The sequence below is a fragment of the Falco naumanni genome, chromosome 3, assembly GCF_017639655.2.
Source record: "Falco naumanni isolate bFalNau1 chromosome 3, bFalNau1.pat, whole genome shotgun sequence".
In the NCBI taxonomy this organism is placed as follows: domain Eukaryota; kingdom Metazoa; phylum Chordata; class Aves; order Falconiformes; family Falconidae; genus Falco; species Falco naumanni.
In genome coordinates, this window is record NC_054056.1 from 67,563,323 (window position 1) to 67,581,134 (window position 17,812).

At 45.0% G+C, this 17,812-nt stretch overlaps 1 protein-coding gene across 2 annotated transcripts in view; it reads right to left on the bottom strand.

Annotated features, from left to right (window-relative positions):
* Positions 1-17,588, bottom strand: part of CDH2 (cadherin 2) — a 120,241-nt gene extending 102,653 nt beyond the window's left edge. The window contains exons 1-2 of one of the 2 annotated variants that reach the window (XM_040587537.1): positions 16,807-17,588; positions 5,961-6,072 (exon numbers count right to left, since the gene is read on the bottom strand). In XM_040587537.1, coding sequence (XP_040443471.1) covers positions 5,961-6,072; positions 16,807-16,881 — 187 coding nt within the window. In that variant the 5' untranslated portion in view covers positions 16,882-17,588. Of the gene's footprint in view, positions 1-5,960; positions 6,073-16,354; positions 16,453-16,806 lie in introns of those variants that run through there. The other variant, XM_040587538.1, reaches the window with a different exon arrangement.
* Between the last annotated feature and the right edge of the window lie 224 nt (positions 17,589-17,812).

Consider the following 17,812-nt stretch of genomic DNA (forward strand, 5'->3'; position numbering starts at 1 on the left):
GCTGGACATACGTATCAAACTGCCACAAGTACTTTTTTCCTGAATGAACTACAAAACCATTATAAAACCAGCACAAGCAAGGACATTTAATATATTAAACAGAACTCACTCTTCAACGTAACCTCTTCTTCTCTGAATACTACGTTATATACCTCCAAACAGTAATCACATTTTATTTCCAGAAACAAGTCATACATTCTTAGTTATATACATATAATTCTGGGTTAGATACCTGCTTTACTAGGTGATGGCTGGTGAGTTCTTTGCATACATTTTTTTCTTTTTTTTAAATGTTGGAACATTTAAGTCCTAAAATACTTTAAAGTATATTAAATTCTAAAAGAACCGGAGGCCCAAATAACTCCAATGTTTTATCAGTAAGACACTTTCTTGAGGTGCATGAAGTTTCTTTTAATTCTGTTTCAGAAAATACTTTCTTTTTCTTCCCTTTACAGAAATTAAGGCAGCAGTTCTGAGCTCACCTAGTTCCTTGGTAAGCGCCTCTGTAATTTCACTGAACTGACTGGTACCAAGTGGAACAGCATATACAACATTACAAATAAATTCAAAACTAGAACTATAGTACTTTAGCTTATTATATGTGTCTAGTGCCCTGAGCCTCCTGCATCTTGATATCAGAACTGCCAGACTTTGTGCAAGCCAGAGCGTTAAGACATCAGCTTTGTAGATCCTCCAAGTTATGAGTGGTGAAGCCTATACCAGAGGAACACAGGAGCACAGGACACCAGTGACACTGTGACAGAAGGAGGCAACAGAACACAGTATATGCTGCAGGCTACCTCCTACACAGCTCAGTCATGACTCACTGAAGAGTAGTTTCCAACTTTTTTTGTGCCTTCCCAACCAACAACATCTTTTCCCTAAAAGGGATTTTCTGTTTCCTCATCCTGAAACCATGGACAGGTATCTTTCTCCTTCTTTCCCTCAACCCACATTAATAAATATGGGGGATTTCTCTTTTCTGATTTATGTTATTCTGAATATACTGCTCCACCAAATGTTCATATATTGTGAGAAATGAACACGTGGATACCTACTGAACATGCAGTGGCCCATCATGCCCCCATGCACAGAAGAAGAAATTAGAAGACACTAACATACTACCCTAGCTGTATGAATGACCAAAGTCACTATCAATTAGAAAGACTTTCTTTTTTTTTTAAATGCAATAGGACCAAGTCTGACCACCCCTAAAAAACAAGGATCACCCAAATACAGAAATAAACCAAAACCTCTTCAGAAAACATATGGTATCATGTAGTGCGTGGTGGAACCCTGCCCCATACTCCAAAGCAAAAATTTCTTGAAATAATACTTTAAAAACAGATATCCTATGTTACTGTAACAACTGAAAGGCACAGATCAACAACTCGTATGATAATTTCATATAGGTTTGGGTTAAATAAATTGAAATCGAAGACCTTAACAGAGGCTCGTCCCCACTGTGTAAGATAAACAAAAAGATATTAAATGTGTGAACATTTTCTTGGTCAGTATTTTAAGAAGTAACTTCTCAAGAAAGCATCAAGTGAGGTTCAAATTATTCTGCAGCTACTTGAGAGGACCATAAAGTGCCTGTATGTGTGGGATCAATGCACAAAACAACAAAATTAAAGCTTTCATTTATAAACCATAAAGAAAACCTAGCTGCGTGTTTCACTTTTGGATTCATACTAGCGTAAGAACCTACAAAGAAGATGTGAAATTATACAGGGAAAAAATTAGAAGGGTCAAAGCCCAACTGGAACTTCATCTGGCTACTGCCACTAAAGACAATAAAAAATGCTTCTAGAAATACATTAGCAACAAAAGGAGGGCTAAAGAAGACCTCTGTTCTTTAACGGATGCAAGGGGAAACATAGTGACAAAGGATAAGAAAAAGGATGAGCTATCTAATGCGGCCTTTGCCTCAGTCCTTAACGGTAGGACTGGTTGTTCTTCAGGTACCCAGCCCCTTGAGCTGGAACACAGGGATGGGGAGAAGAATGAAGCTCTCATAATCCAAAGGGAAATGGTCACTGACCTGCTACGCCACTTAGACACAAGCCTATGGGGCCGGACGGGACCCACCCAAGGGTCCTGAGGCAGCTGGCAGAAGTGCTCACTGAGCGACTTTCAGCCATCTATCAGCAGCCCTGGCTGACCGGGGAGGTGCCAGTTGACTGGAGATTAGCAAACGCGACACCCATGTAAAAGAAGGGCCGGAAGGAGCGTCCAGGCAACTACAAGCCTGTCATTCTGACCTCGGCACTGGGGAAGGTTATGGAGCAGATCCTCTTGAGTGCCATCACACGGCAAGGACAGGACAACCAGGGATCAGGCCCAGTCAGCACACGTCCTCCTTGACTAACCTGATCTCCTTCTGTGACAACATGACCCACTCAGTTGATGAGACAAAGGCTGTGGCTGTTGTCTACCTGGATCTTAGAAAAGCCTTTGACACTGTTTCCCATGGCATGCTCCTGGAGAAACCGGCTGCTCACGGCTTGGATGGCTGTACTCTTCTCTAGGTTAAAAACTGGATGAATGACTGAGCTCAAAGAGTGCTGGTGAACAGAGATCCGTCCAGTTGGCAGCCACTCACAAGTGGTGTTCCCCAGGGCTCAGTACTGGGGCCAGTCCTGTTTAGTATCTTTGACAATGACCTGGACGAGGGCATCAAGGGCACCCTCAGGAAGTTTGCGGATGACACCAGGTTGGCCAGAAGCGTTGATCTGCTGTAGGGCAGGAAGATTCTGCAGAGGGATCCAGACAGGCTGATCCATTGTTCAAGACCACTTGTGTGAGGTTCAACAAGCAGCAGTACTGGGTCCTGCGCTTGGGTCACAACAACCCCATGCAATGCTACAGGCTTGGGGAAGAGTGACTGGAAAGATCACCAGTGGGAAGGGACCTGGGGGTGCTGGTCAAATGCCAGGCGAGTATGAGGCAGCAGTGTGCTCAGGTGGCCAAAAGGGCCAATGGCATCCTGGCTTGTATCCAAAACAGTGGGGCCAGCAGAACAAGGGAGGCGATTGTCCCCCTGTGCTCAGCACTGCTGAAGCTGCACCTCGAATGCTGGGTTCAGTTTTTGGCCCCTCACTACAGGAAAGACATTGAGGTGCTGCAGCGTGTCCAGAGAAAAACAACGAAGCTGGTGAAGGGTCTAGAGCACAAGTCTTATTATGAGGAGCGGCTGAGGGAGCTGGGGTTGTGTTTAGCCTTGAGAAAAGGGGGCTGAGGGGAGACCTTATCACTCTCTACCTGAAACGACCTGAAAGGAAGTTCCAACAAGGTGGATGTCAGTCTCCTCTCCCAAGCAGCAAGCAGTAGGACAACAGCAAATGGCCTCAAGTTGTGACAGGGGAGGTTTAGATTGGATATGAGGAAAAGTGTCTTCACTGAGAGGCTTGTCAAGCATTGGAACAGGCTGCCCAGGGAGGTGGTTGGGTCACCAGCCCCGCAGGTATTTAAGAGATGTGTAGATGTGGCACTTGGGGCCATGGTTTAGTGGTGGACTTTGCAGCGCTAGGTTAACGGTTTGACACGATGATCTCAAAGGTCTTAACCTAATTGATTCTATATAGTTAGACAGGCAAGGCTACTGAGTTCAGAATCAGGCCCATGGTTATCCCTAAGAAGTGAATGTCATGCAACTATACTTAACTTGCAGCGTCATCTAAATCCAGTTTAAGAACCAGAAAATAGGCTTTTGACAACAATAGTATTTCAAAATGACAGTGTAATTAAATTTAAGTCAAAGCTATGCAATGATGGACTGTATGTTTATGTGTAGCCAGCAAATTATATGCTTTTAAGCGTGTCAGAATTTTCAAAAGAATTAACCAGTGCAGTAATTCAGCTGAGAACATGGTGGTAGGAAAAAAACTCCCCCAGGTCATTTTTCAACCAGCTGATCTGATGTGCTACCTACTGTATGCCTCATACAGTTTTTCCAATTCCTACTTCCCTAAAATGCCATGTGTTTTAATACCATCCAAGGACAAACCAATAGTCACGCTTCACTCACTTCTGAGAAGCAAGCAAAGGGAGTGCGTGAATATGAGCAACAAGAAAGTCAGTCTGCCATCCTATGTTACTAGTTCAGACTCAGTTAAGTCTGGTCAGACATTATCATACATGAGCAATGCCAACAGAGAATTAGTGGGCAGTCCACTGTGGTTTCTAGGATGTGGAGGAAAAATAAGGGGGAAGAAATTGCAGAAAAGATCTGGATTGCATGAAGAGCAAAGAGAACTTTCACAAGACAGGGCAGATCTCAAAAATGGTGTGATCTCCATTTTAAAATGAACTGGCAGCATAATTAACCAGTAACAAACACATGGTGGTTTCTAAGCAGCACCTCTGGAAGGCACTTACCTGCTATGCTCTGTCCTTGTTTCTACCCCTCTCTCCAGGTTTGTGCATCACCTACCAAAGGAGTTCCCCATGCCAATGGAGGCTACTGCAGGAGTCTATAATAGTGTCACCTATTAACTCCCATTTAGTGGGGAAGTGAGGCAAATTCTCTTTCTTCTTTATTATTTTTTCAACCGGCAGAACGTTTACTTTAATACATGAATTTCTAAGCTATCCTTTAATAAAAGAAAAGTCTGTGGTGGTAGAATGTACTTCCTTGAAATTGAACAGAAAAAGCTTTAATAACTCATGTTTAAATACACTAAAGCTAATCAATTCATCCTGCATTCAAGTTTCTATTACACTTCTAAAAAAGCACAAAACAGGTCTGTAAAATATAATTAGGGTGAGACTGCTACATACAGCATGTAAAATCAAGACTACAGCTTTCACTTCATTTGTTTTGCAGACTCATTAGAATTTTTTTCATTTAAATGTCTTGATCTATGTAACCACATTTATATGTGAAAGAAACAACAAATTAAATTAAATTAGTCCTTATTTAAAATGTATTTGAAACCACCTAAAACTGATGTTCTTAGTCAGTTCCACAATTTCCAAATCAGATGGGGGGGGGGGGAGATAAATTTTGTTAGCAGTTCAGAAAACAGCCAAATTAATGTACATTTAAAAAAAATATTCTACTTCCACAAACTTGTATGCTGGAATTTAACTAGCTGGAAAATCTAATAAAGATTCAGAGTGTGTGTGTGTCTGTCCTACAGATGACTACTCTATCCCTAATAAAGAGAGACATAAAAAGAGCAATGAACTGAATTCCCAACCTGGTGGTCCTGGGGGCAGATGTACTGACTGCAGTGCATCCCTGGCAGAGTCAAGGGCTCGCACTCACCAAGCACGCTGTGAGCTGGGGAGCTGGTCGTACTCAGCCTGGGCACTGTGCCATTCAGATGCAGGTAGGTGCCAGGATGAGAGAGCAGCACAGTCCACAAGACAACACTGGCACTGTCCTGCCTCTCCTCACAGAGCCCCCAATACTGTGGTCACCCCACTGAGGGCTGCCTGTCCCACTGTCTTGCCTTCCATAGGTGTCTCTCCCCAGGTTGCCAGGAAACAGCAGTAAAGGAACTATCTCTGCATTAATATGAGCGCTAGGACTGGGTGTAAGTGCAGTACTTCTACGGGAGTTGTAAAGCAGAAGGGAAATTTTCTTCAACTCATCATTCATACACAGGCTTTAAGTATAGACTGACGGCATGCATACCATCAGTGGTAATAAGAAACATCAGCGTGAATGCTGTGCTGAGAAAGAGAATTCGTGGACAATCACTGGAAGGTTCACAATGCTCAGCATTTTCAAATCATGGTCAACAGAGGTGCATGTGCTACCGGTAATGCCAAGAGATTTTCCAAGTCCTATAACAGTAATCAAAGAATAATCACAGAGCAGCTGACGTTCTGTCCTGCAAAGAGTTTGTGCCCTGTTTAAGGATAAAAATGCTCCAGAGTGAGTTATGGCTACAACCAGAAGAAATATATTAAAATAATAAATAATATCTAGACATGTTTTCTAACCATACCGTTGAGAAGAGGCTGTCCTCCATGTACAGTCCTTGACACCACTGCACTGTGAACATCTTCAGAAAATCCGGTCTTGCATGACATATCTTCACAGGTTGCTTTTATTGGTGCCTGAAATGCAAGACAAAATTTATGTAATACTCACAACCATCATTCACCAGAGAAACATTCCAGTTGGCACATACTCCATTTTGCTGCTGTCTTGTACAAGCAGCATCTTTGTTTCTGAACGACTGCAATTAGGACCGCAAGGGCAAAGGGTTAATCTTTCTGATAACTGGAATGGAAGGAACAAATCCCACTTGTCTGGTAAGATCTAAATAATACACAATCTCAATTCTTCTGACAACTGAACATTTCCACTAAAGCAGTCATCGAGACTGAAGGAAAATCATAGGGGGAACAAAAACATTCCTTCCTCTGGAAATAAATGTTGCACAAAACCCAGTGGCAACTTTTTCATAGCCAGATTACTTGAGACTAATTACTTCAACCGCTGATTTAAAATGCTTTATTTAGAGTATTTCTATGTGAGGCTGCACCAGAACAAGTAAACCAAGATAAAATGCTACATTTGCAGTAACTTAGCAGAACTTATATTTGCCTTAGCATTCAAAGAGATACCATATAAAGCCAAACATTTCCAATGCAATCTCCTTCTATTTCAAAGGGATGTTAAGTTAAAAGGATATTATTAAATTTGCACAAGGGAAGAACTGTTTGTTCTCTCAGTTGTTCAGAAATTTTCTCCTCAAATCACATTCTTGAAGAGTTGCATAAATGTCTTTTTATTAAGAAATATAATAAAGCATTTGGAAACTTGTTTGTTCTGTAGTGTTCCATGTTCAGAAAATATTTCTGACAGCTAAGCCCGTTTCCAGGACAGTTCATTGTCTAGCTGAAAAAAAAAAATAATTCCATTTTCTGTGCAAAGGACTAAGATTTCTTTTCAGTGGATTGTTTTTGCTTCATTTTAGTGCTGCACAAGACATTAGCCCACCTTACATCTGGTTAAATGACTATACAAGGTAAAAAAACCCTTTCACGCTGCAAAAAGGCAGAGAGGCCGGCTCCCACGCCAGCCTGGGCTGAGACACATCCAGGAAATGGCAAGAGTTCTCCCACAATCTCAAACACACCTACAAGCCAAGGAAAGGCCCATTCATGTGCATGCCTAGATGTAGTATATGGTCTTTTGACAGCGTAAGCAGCTGTGCTGCTATAGCATACCTAAACCTGATCAAGACTTAGATTTCCCTTTTTACTTTCCCAGATAGGCTTCCATCAAGCAGACCTACTCAAGGCCACGTAAGCACATCAGCATACCCTCGATAAAGCAAGCCCTACAGGAAAAAGAAAAAAAATGCATGAAGAGGAGATTATATTATACCCATTTACCACAGTAACCTCAGGGAAAGAGAGCATTAGAGCAGAGGTGGGACAGAAGCATCTCAGACCACAACGGTTTCCTCAGGGAAGGGAGATCGGGCAGAAGTATAATCTCTCCACTGACACACATGGCCAAGCTCAGCATACCAAACCCTGTCAGAATAACTTTATCACTAATACGAGGAGGCATTTGTTGCACTTACACCAGCATGGTCCTAACTAAGCAACTCAACACTGACACTAGCAAAAAAAAACCCCAATAATAATAATAAAAAAATACTAAAATTTACTATCTAACTCCTAAGTTAAAACACTATCCAGGCAAGCACCCAGTAAGAACAGGCAATTATCAAGTGTCAGGTTAACTTAAACTGTGATGTGGATTTAATTGTGAGTTAAGTACTACACGGTATCTCACCTGTGTACAATTACTTATGTACTTTAAAATGTTTATGTAATGAGAAAGCAAACATAAACCAACAGTTTAAGCTACTATGTTACCTGCAAAGCTGAAACTTGGATCTGTAGCTAAACCCCAAAAGCTCATCTACACACTGAGTTTTTAAGATAAAACAACGGTAAATAAAAAATAATTATGATTCCAGTTGCCACTTTCCTCAGCTTTAGAACTCAAATCACAGGTTTGATAAGGTTTCCATAATTTGCAAGAAAAATAGTAAGCGTAATTTAAACTACTGTACAAAAGGTGACCTCAAAGCAAATGGAGTGGGGTGGAGAGCCTTTCATGGTACCCTGGGCAGGCAGCTAAGGAGATAGCAGGATTTTTAGCAGGTCTGTACTGATGTGCCCGGGAACCTTTCAGCTTTTCCAGATCTATATGTACTAAACAGCTCTTATAAACTGAAACAATGTCCACTGAAACAAAGGCTGGGGGGACATGAATAGAGAGCCTTCTTCATTCTTTCATTTGCAGTCATCAATTTTATCTGGACACAAAAGACTGTACTCTGCTCTCGAAAAACAGCCCTTTGTAAAGATTGTTTGAGAATAAAAACACAAGGGAAGGAAGAATTCAAATTTTCAGCAATTCTTAATCACCCTATGTTAAGCATTTTGAATTAAGTAGAGGTTGTAGCTTCAGACACGCTGGGTCATATCAAGTTCAGCCTAAGAGTACTGCAAGACTTAAACCATTTTAAGCAAAAGAGGATGCTGAAATATTTTTATCCCCTTATCTGGGGCAAAAGGGGAAAGCTAGTGAAGATTATGGGGCATATAATTGTAAATTACAGGCTTTGTGTAATTAGTACAATTCCCAAGACTATTTCAAACATAAGATAATATTACTTGTACATTCATCTACAGAAGGACACTACTTAAAAAACTATCTTTTAAGATGAAAGCAATTACCTTAGCTTGTACCTATATAAAACCTACTTAATGGAGTTAGAAAGCTTTGAACAAGCTCAGCACTTGGAAAATTCTCCTCTCAAGTATTAACAGACTTTGCTAAAGCAAAATAGGGTTACTACTGGAAAACTATTCTGCTTTCCTCAGCCTTTATGGCTTATTTAGTCATTTTTAACTACAAAAGTGTAATAAGCATTATCATCTCCAGATGCTAAGGAGCTAACACCGAGTCAAACAGTGTGTCAGATCATGCATATAAACTCAGTAGTGTAGATCTCAGATTAAATGCAATAGGCAAACTGCAATTATGAAGCAATATGATGTAAATTAGAAGTCTTCTGTCAAAGTTATTATTCAATCAATTAAAAGAACTAGCTGTTTCGATATACTTACGGCAGTTAAGCCTGCAGTTTTCATACCCTGCTCCTCAGTTACTTTAGTTTCATATCTAGCTATCTGAGTGGTTTGATTTCAAGGTTGTATTCCTGCTGACAATCTCAACTTCATAAATCTAAAGGACTTGTGTTTACATTACATCTTTACATTTGTCTTCCAATAATATAGGCCTCATGCTTGTGAAAGGTCTGTAAATTAAAACAAGAATAAAGACACACAGGATTGCTGCACTAGTGCTGGCAGTTCTGGACTATTACCCCTTTGCAATGTCCATACTTTTTAGAAATCAGCCACATCTAGAACGAAATTCCGTAAAGAAACATCTATTTAAAAAATGGAAGCTCGCCACATGACTGTAGAAGTAATTTTGTGTCACAACACGCATCCTAGATTTGCAGAATTGGGCTCTCAAACAAGGCTGATCTTTTTCTCTCTGCATATGCCATACACCACTGGAGTTCATTAGTAGCTATTAATCTGAAATATCAAAGCCTCTGCTTTCCACTGTTAGCATCTGCATGTACTACAACATCACATTTCTTAATATTGATTGTACCAAAATGCAAGGGAAGATGTTTTTGAAAGACTGCTTTCTTTTATATTCAATGTAGCTTACTCCTATAGGAAAATAAGCCTAGGTATTAAAATGAGAAACAGAGCGGTATGTATCAGAGAAAATACCATACTATGCAGTTATAATTGGACATAGTACAGCTGCTAGTCGCCAAGTCCAGCCAATTCACAGGGCATTGTTGTGCAAAGCTCAAAACATCTGACAATTATATGTATGACAGAGCAGGAATAGGGTATTTGAGCTCTCCTTCCTTAATAACCAACACTAATTTGCAATTATGACAGCAATATTCAACTTAAGCACAGAGGACAGAAACATTTGTGACTGTTTAACTGGGTGTTTCTTCATTAATTTAAAGGCCAAGATGGTACCCAATACTCATTCACAACTTAAGTATCTCTACGGATTGTTCTATCCATTTTTAGTTTTGTGTATATACATCATCTGGCACAGTGGGATATGCTGTTCAAGGTAGGTCTTATGTTATGACAAGATTCTAGTTACTACCATAAGGCAAATGAAAGATGCTCTGCAGGATGTTAGACATATCTCTGAAATGCTTTAGATGCTAAACTTGAAAACATTCAGCAATTCTTTCTTTCTTTCTCTGACTTGCTACAATACCAGGAAAGCTGCAACAGTTTATACCCTCACGGTACTCAGTACTCCAGCAAATGTAGTCAAGTACAATTTGTTTTCAACTGGAGATTGCAACTGGAGAAAAAGAAAAGTGCCTTTCATTCAAATTGTTCTGGAAGCCAAAAGCTTCCAAAGTGGGTGCCAGGATACATCCTCCCAGAGGTCATTCAGTTACACCAGAAAGGGCTTTCATTATGCCATCTTCACTTCTAATTAGTGCTCTACTTCATGAACCAGGAGATTTTAGATCAGAAAATCCAGCTTCTTAAACCAATAGTTAAAGCTTTCAAACACTTTCCCAAAATAACAGAATCTCCAAATTTTGTGCTATCGTCTAGTTTAAAATTAGTTGCCTTAAACCACCACTGGTTACCACAGATCATGATAACTTTACAAATTACAGTCTCACAAACTGGGTTCGTAGCCTATTCTGTTAACCCCAACTGAGAGACCACATTCATTTGCTTCATTAAACACTGCACATTTATTTGGTATATCCCTCCCACTCAGCACAATGCCATAACCCAGCTTGGACTTTCCCCTTCCCTCAAGTAGGAGGATATGGAGCGCTGCATCTTCCAAGACATGTGGTTATCCAGACAGGCCACAGCTCCTATCGCAGGGAGGACAGCTTAAAATTTCAACTGCAATAATAAAAGCAAATGAAATTTTGTAAGTCTAAGTCAAACTTTTAATATAAATATATATATTAAAAAAAAAAAAATCAGCCTTATGTTTGACTATACATTCTCATTTCTCCAAGACAGAAAACTATCTCTCTCTGATTTGATAATAGCTATTGTATTGCTCATGTTGAAGATCTCTGCCCACAAAGACTGTTTCTAATGCATACAGGAGGATGCTGCATTTTCCCAACCTTCAGGGAAGGCCTTGCAAGGCCTATCTGGAAGAACTCTTTTGGAGTATCACAAAATTTTAACTATGTCTTCAGCTGCTGGGCGATAATTATATGCTAATTATAAGGAATGGAGCAGTCCCTAGAGGAGTCTGTTAGTAAAAATATATTTTTTAAATATGTCAAGGAGTGCCTAGAGGAGAGGATAAACGTGCCTTTTGGAAACATGATATTTAATTAAATACACGAATACTGACTAAAACCAAATAGTTTAAGTGAAACATTGAAAAGATTTGGCAGCAATATAACTTCCATCTTGGAAGCTGCTGATCCCGTATCTGTTTGCATAAGCCATTTAAAAATAGAAAGCCTTATTTCCCTTTTTTATTCAGACAGAGCTCCCATGATCTTTCAGGGAGAACTGCAGGATCAAATCAAATGATGAATCACACAGACTTGGTTACACATCTCTCCAGGTGAACAGCAGCATGGCCCAACACCCAGGTGAAAAAGGTCCCTCTCAGGTCACTCACAAACTACAAATGTAGCACTTTAGCAAAATACAAATCCTTCAAAAACTCGTTCTTCAATAAAGTACACCACCTTTTTTTCCCCTCTCAAGACTGAACCTCTACATGTGCCAGTATTAACCTGGCCAACCAGTAAATCTTAGTTCAGTGGTAGGTGAGGAGAAGTGCTATCATAACTACCATCGCTATTGCAAGAGATGTTAAGTATTCATTCTGCTTTCATTACGCTCCACCCTGATATGTCTCATTGCATCTTATGCACAACTAGAGCCACTGGGTTAGTGAAAGTACACCCACTATTCAGTAAGGTTCTTCCTATGCTCTACAACAAAAAGCAATTTAAAATAAAAATGCCAGAGACCAATAAAGGTTGTGTAGTCTTGAGGGGACAGGTTTGTGTTCTGTATGTGTACATTGTTTCAAAGAAATTAAATTCTTATCCTAATGGGAGTGCTGGTGAACTACTAAAACTACTGCAAGTTTTCTAAACTGTTTTTGTTAACCTAAAAAAAACATTTACAAAGACAGTGAGAGGCAGAAAGAGAGTTTAACTGGCAAATGATCCTCTTACTCAGGCAAGAAAAGCCATTCAACAGTTCCTGCTCCTTACCACACAATCAAAAGTCCCTTACACAAGACTGTCTGTACTGAGTAAAAATAACTTTACTCACAGCTTCCTCAAGCTATTTTTAAATGTACACATGCACTTCTGTCACAATTAAAGTGTCTTATGTGCTACAGTGCTCAGTTATTAAAACTAACAAATGAAATTATTGACATAAAAGCATCGATGAAACTAAGATGGGGCATGACAGGGCTCTTCCAGTGATGTTTCTGGGAGCTCCTTCAACTTCTGGGAGCAGAAAGAAAAACAGTAGTTGGGAAGACTTTGTATTACACATTCTTAACTAGATGCAGTTAAAAAATATGATCATTTTGGCCAATATTTCAAAAACTGGTATCAAAAAAGTATACAATCATCTTTCTAGCACATTAGGCTGCATGCCTACCTAGCAGTATTACCAATGAAGAGAGACAGCAGTAGAAGGCTTTCTAGAAAGCACATAACATTTATTGAAAATACATAAATTGACAAAACAAGAATATATACCTTGTTACATAAGCACCACATATAATTCTGAGCTTGTTACAATATCTGCTCAGATAATATGAACTTGTTTAATACACAAAATTATCTCCCATTTTGTCAACCAACGATTTACATTCCAAAAATTCACTGTCGATCTACACTACCTTATCTGTCCTACAATAGATGTAAAAAGCAGTTTAAACAAAAAAAAAACCAAAAAAAAACCAAAAAACCCACAAAAAACCAGTCTCTTCACAATTCTCAGTTCTGCAATTATCTGAATTTTGAGGATGTGTCAGTGGCATCACTATCACCTAAACCAGACAGACTAGGATTAGAGAGCGCTCTACTGCAATATCCTGCCATATTTAACTTTTCAGATAGATTCTTTGAAAACAAAGCAAAACCAGAACAGGAAGATCTAAATCCAAAAAGGCTGAGCCACTCAGATAACTGCCCTGTTCTGGGTCTTATGAAACATGTTATAAAATGCATCCAATTGACTCTCAAAGGAGTTAATGATGTTGGGAGTCTGATTTGTTAAAAGGAGACACACTGAAACTCACATTTGTGCTTATACAATTATGTATTTACTGTATGACTTAAAGTAGACTGATTTAAACAAAATAAAATTGAAGACACAGCTGCATTATGAGAGACAGAAGATGCACCCACAACAGATCTCACTGCCACTTCTACACAAAGCCACATTAATATGCCTCACCCCAATTCTGCCAGAAACTACTGTAGGGGGTGGGTACTAGAGGGGTACAGCTGGCAAGAAATGCCATTGCTGGATTCTCAGCAGAGACAGCTTAACAGGAGCGTCATTTAGGGTAGTAGCTTTATCACCTGGATACATTCACTAATACCTGGAACACAACCAAAAGAGCATGCGGAGGGTAATAACTTACATCCTCTGTCATCGTAATTCGAATTCACACTAGTCACCCAGGCATGAAAGGCTCCAAAACTGTTGTATTGTTTACTTCTTAATGATTTAGAAATTGACAACAGCCACAGAGTGATCCAATCATCTTATACATTTAAAGAAATTATTCCCTTTTCGAGCAAGAAATTTCTGCTCCCCTTTCCAGTTCATTTCTAATTAACAGCAGTTTCATTCCTGTAAACTCATGCTAGCTCTCCCATTCCTCTTTCAATCCTGTTGTTACCCCAGTTCCAAAAACTGGAGCTGTTGTTTTGGCCCAAAAACCAAGCCTTGCTCCCTTTATCCTCTCTTCTCTGAGTTTCTTTCACATAATACTTCCAGACTCATACTGATCTGTTAACCGCCAAAATAAAGTGCAGTTTTCATTCTCCTCCATCTCATGCAGGGTACATATTGCCAAAAATCGAAAGCCTTATTTCCTGTACACAAACAGCACCCACAGATCTGCCTTAAAACCTGCTTCCAGTTACAGTCTTTCAAGTAATTCCATTATGATGGCTTTTCTACATCACTGATGAATAACGAAGCGATCAATAACTCCAGAATAAGGGTAAATAGCTCTTGTGTTGCACAGATGAAAAACTAAGTAGTAAGGTTCAACATTTCAAAAGAACCCGGTACAGATAGCCTCCTACAAAACATAAGTAGTACATATGATGATGGGGCGGGGGGGAAGTTAGCACTGCACCTAGCTTGTGAAGGTTCTTTGCAGTATGCATGAAAGAAGGGGGGGGGGGGGGGGGGGGGGGGGCGGGCAGATTTTAAAATGAAAGTGTTGTACAGACACAGGTCTATAAATCTGATTTCATACCCAAGTTCCAATTTTGTTACACACTATTAAAAAGCAACTCTAACCTGATTTAATGGATACCCAAACAAGGGGGAAATTGAATTCCCCAACCGTATCGTGCCAGTGACACTGAGTGATACATAAAAGCAATACAGCTAGTTCCTGTACTTAATTCATAGCGTGTGCTTCAATTTCAAACCTGCCCTGGGTAGAAAAAAAGATGGAATAAAAGGTTACTGCAGAATTTGTGCTTTAAAGATTTATTGAGATAGGAAGACTAAACTGAGCTGAAAGCATGTATAATAAACAGCGCAGGACTTGGGGGAAAAAAAAAAAAAAAGAAAGCAAGCGAGCTGCATGTACAGATCTGCCGAGATACTACCATTTACAGGAAAAAAAAAAAAAAAAAAAAGCAAAACCCAAACCGAACCAAGAATCAACCAGTACATAAATAATAATTTTAAAAAAACAATCACCAACCCAACCCAACAGCCTGTAAGTGGCACATCACAAGTTTCTGAACAGGGTGGCTGCTTTCATAAGACGCTCATGCCCATCCGGACACTCCAGTGTCACGCCAGCCAGCCCGCCCCGTGTCCTTTTCAGACTCCAGGGAAAATGCCCGGCTGCCGTGGAGCAGCGCTTCAGCACCTCGCTCGCCTGGCGCAAGTCATCACCCCCGCGAGTGGCTCAGAAACCGCGGGGAAGGACCCGGCCGCCCGGGGACCCCGTGAGGGGCCGGGCTGTCAGAGAGGGGGACGAGGAGCCGGGAGGACGAGCGGGCTCCTCCTGCCCCGCTGCGGCGGCGCGGGCGGGGGCAGCGGGTGCGCTGCACCATGGACAGTGGCTGCGCCCGCCGCCTCCCCCTGCCCTGCGCCAGCCGCTGCAGGCACGGCGGGAGGGCGCCGCGGCCGCCCCGGACCCCCGGCCCCGCCGCCGGCCTCGCCTCAGCCCGCTCCCCGGCCCGCCAGAAATGCCCCGACCGTAAATACCATTAAGAGGCGATGATCTGCGCCATCTGTTCCTCGGACTTACCGCCCTCTCCACCCCCGGTGTCGCGCCGGATACGAGCTCAGCGAGCACAAAGCGGGAGGGGACCCCACCGCCGCGCTGCGCTCCCCACCTACCCCCAGCCTCCGCTCGGGGACCACCCGGCTCCGCGCTCCCTCCGGACGCCCCGCGCCGCCGGCGGGGACCCAGCGCAACCACCGCCCCGCAGGCGCTGCCCTCGCTGCCCCAACTGGGATCCATTTTGTCATCTCCCCGTCCTCCTCCCCCCCGGCGTCCCGTCAGTCCCGTCTCGCCCCAGACGCCCCCTCGCAGGGGCGCCGGCCCGCAGATCCCCGCTTTCTGCACGGAGAGAGCCCCCCGCCCCGGGGCGCCTCGGCCGGCGCTGCCCTGCCTCCCGGACTGCCCGCCCGGGACCCCGCCGCTCGCGGCGGGCGAGGAGCGAGCCCGGGCGGCCCCGGCGAGCCCGCCGGGGGGAGGCAGCAGCAGGACTTTGATAATAATAAATTAAACACTTCGGAGCCCGAGCCAGTCCCAGTGGAAATTCCCGTTAACGGCAGGGGGTGGGGAAGCCCGGCGCCCAGGCGGAGGCTGATTAAATTCTTCCCGGGAAGGGATTAGCGGGCACGGGAGCCGGGGGTAGCCACGGCGCGGCCCGCAGGGGCCCCCAGCCGCCTGAGGAGGGGCGCGGGGGCTGCCCCCTGCCCGGCATCTCGCTGGCACCCCCTTCCCACGCGGGGCGCAGAGGGCGATGCCCGCTCCGTCCCCGCACTCCGACACTTCGTCCCCCGCGCTCACCGTGGGGCCGAGGTCCCGTCCTTCTGCCAGCCGAGCGGATACCGGGCAGCCTCCCCCGGCACCTGCTCTCCCAGCAGCGAGGGCGGGAACCTGCGTCCCCTCAGCGGCGGCGCCGCCACCCCTCGAGGCCCGGGAACCCCCCTCTCCCCTCTCCGCCAGCCCGGGGCACAAGCCCCCCCCCCCCCCCCCCCCCCCCCCCGCCCGCAGCCCAGCGGCGGGGCAGTCCCCGAGCAGGTGGCTCCGCGCGAGCGGCCACGAGCCACCCCGGGGCAACCCGGGCGCGGAGGCGGCGGCGGCGAATGCAGCCCTCCCCTAGCCCCCTCCCCGAGACCCCCACCTCGGCGGCGGAGCCTTCCCTCCCCCCCCGGTTCTCCCGCCTTCCCCGGGCACCGCCGCCCGCAGGGGGAACAAAGAGACGCAGCCCGGCCCCGCTCCCCGCCGGCGGTGCTTACCTGCTGCAGGGCCGCCAGCAGCATCAGCGCCAGCGGCGGCAGGATCCGCGGCGGCGCTCCCGCTACCCGGCACATGGAGGCGAGGAGGGGCGGCGGCAGGGCGGCCCCCGGCAGTTCCGGAGCGCGGCTGGAGCCCGCTGAGCGGGGCGAGAGGAGCACCGGCGAAGAGTCGGGCAGCGGCAGCTGCCGGGGGCTGCGGACGGCGTCTGCCCCCGCCTGCCGGAGCCGGTTGCCGCTCTAGCTCATGGGCAGCGATGCAGCGGGGGAAGAGAGACGGAGAGAGAGAGGGGCGGAGGATGGGTGAAACTCAGCTCTGGGTCAGGCTGCTTTTCTCTCTGCCGAGCCCCCTCCGCGGTGCAGAGGGTGGGCAGGGAAGAGGAGGAGGAGGATGGGCGAACAAAAGGCTGGGTGATAAGAAAGAAGCAGTCGCTGCTGCTGCGAGGCCGGTGCGGCGGCTCCCCTCAGCTGGCTGCCTTCCCCACGCCTGGACCGTGCCCGCCTCTCTCCTCCCGCCGGTGCCTCCCAGCGAGCTCGGGCAGGCGGCTCCCCTTAGCGCCTCAGCCCGGGCACGCCAGCACCGCCGCTGCTCCGGCCCCAGCCCTGCTGCATGCTCGCCCCGCACTTTCTCTCTCCCTCTTTCTTCTCCTCCCTCCACCCCTCCCCCTGCAGGCAAAACCCTCCGCTGAAGCACAATGATAACAATACCCCAGCAGCCTCTGCCTGCCGTGCGTGTGTGTATGCGCTCGCCCGGTGCCTGCCTGCCTGCCTCCCTGCCTGCTGCTGGCAGCTCCCCCTCCGCCTCCCGTCGCACCCTGTCGGCCGCACGGCCAATGGGAACGGCACGGCAAGGCCGGGGATTGCCGCCGCCTGCGAATAGTGCTGCCGCTCCTCGGTCCCCAGAGAGCCGGCGCTGGGGGCAGCGAGGCAGCGGGCAACGCCAATTCACCCTGCAATCCAACAGCTGGGGCGGGGGGGGATAAATTCCAACCCACCAACTTGGCGTACT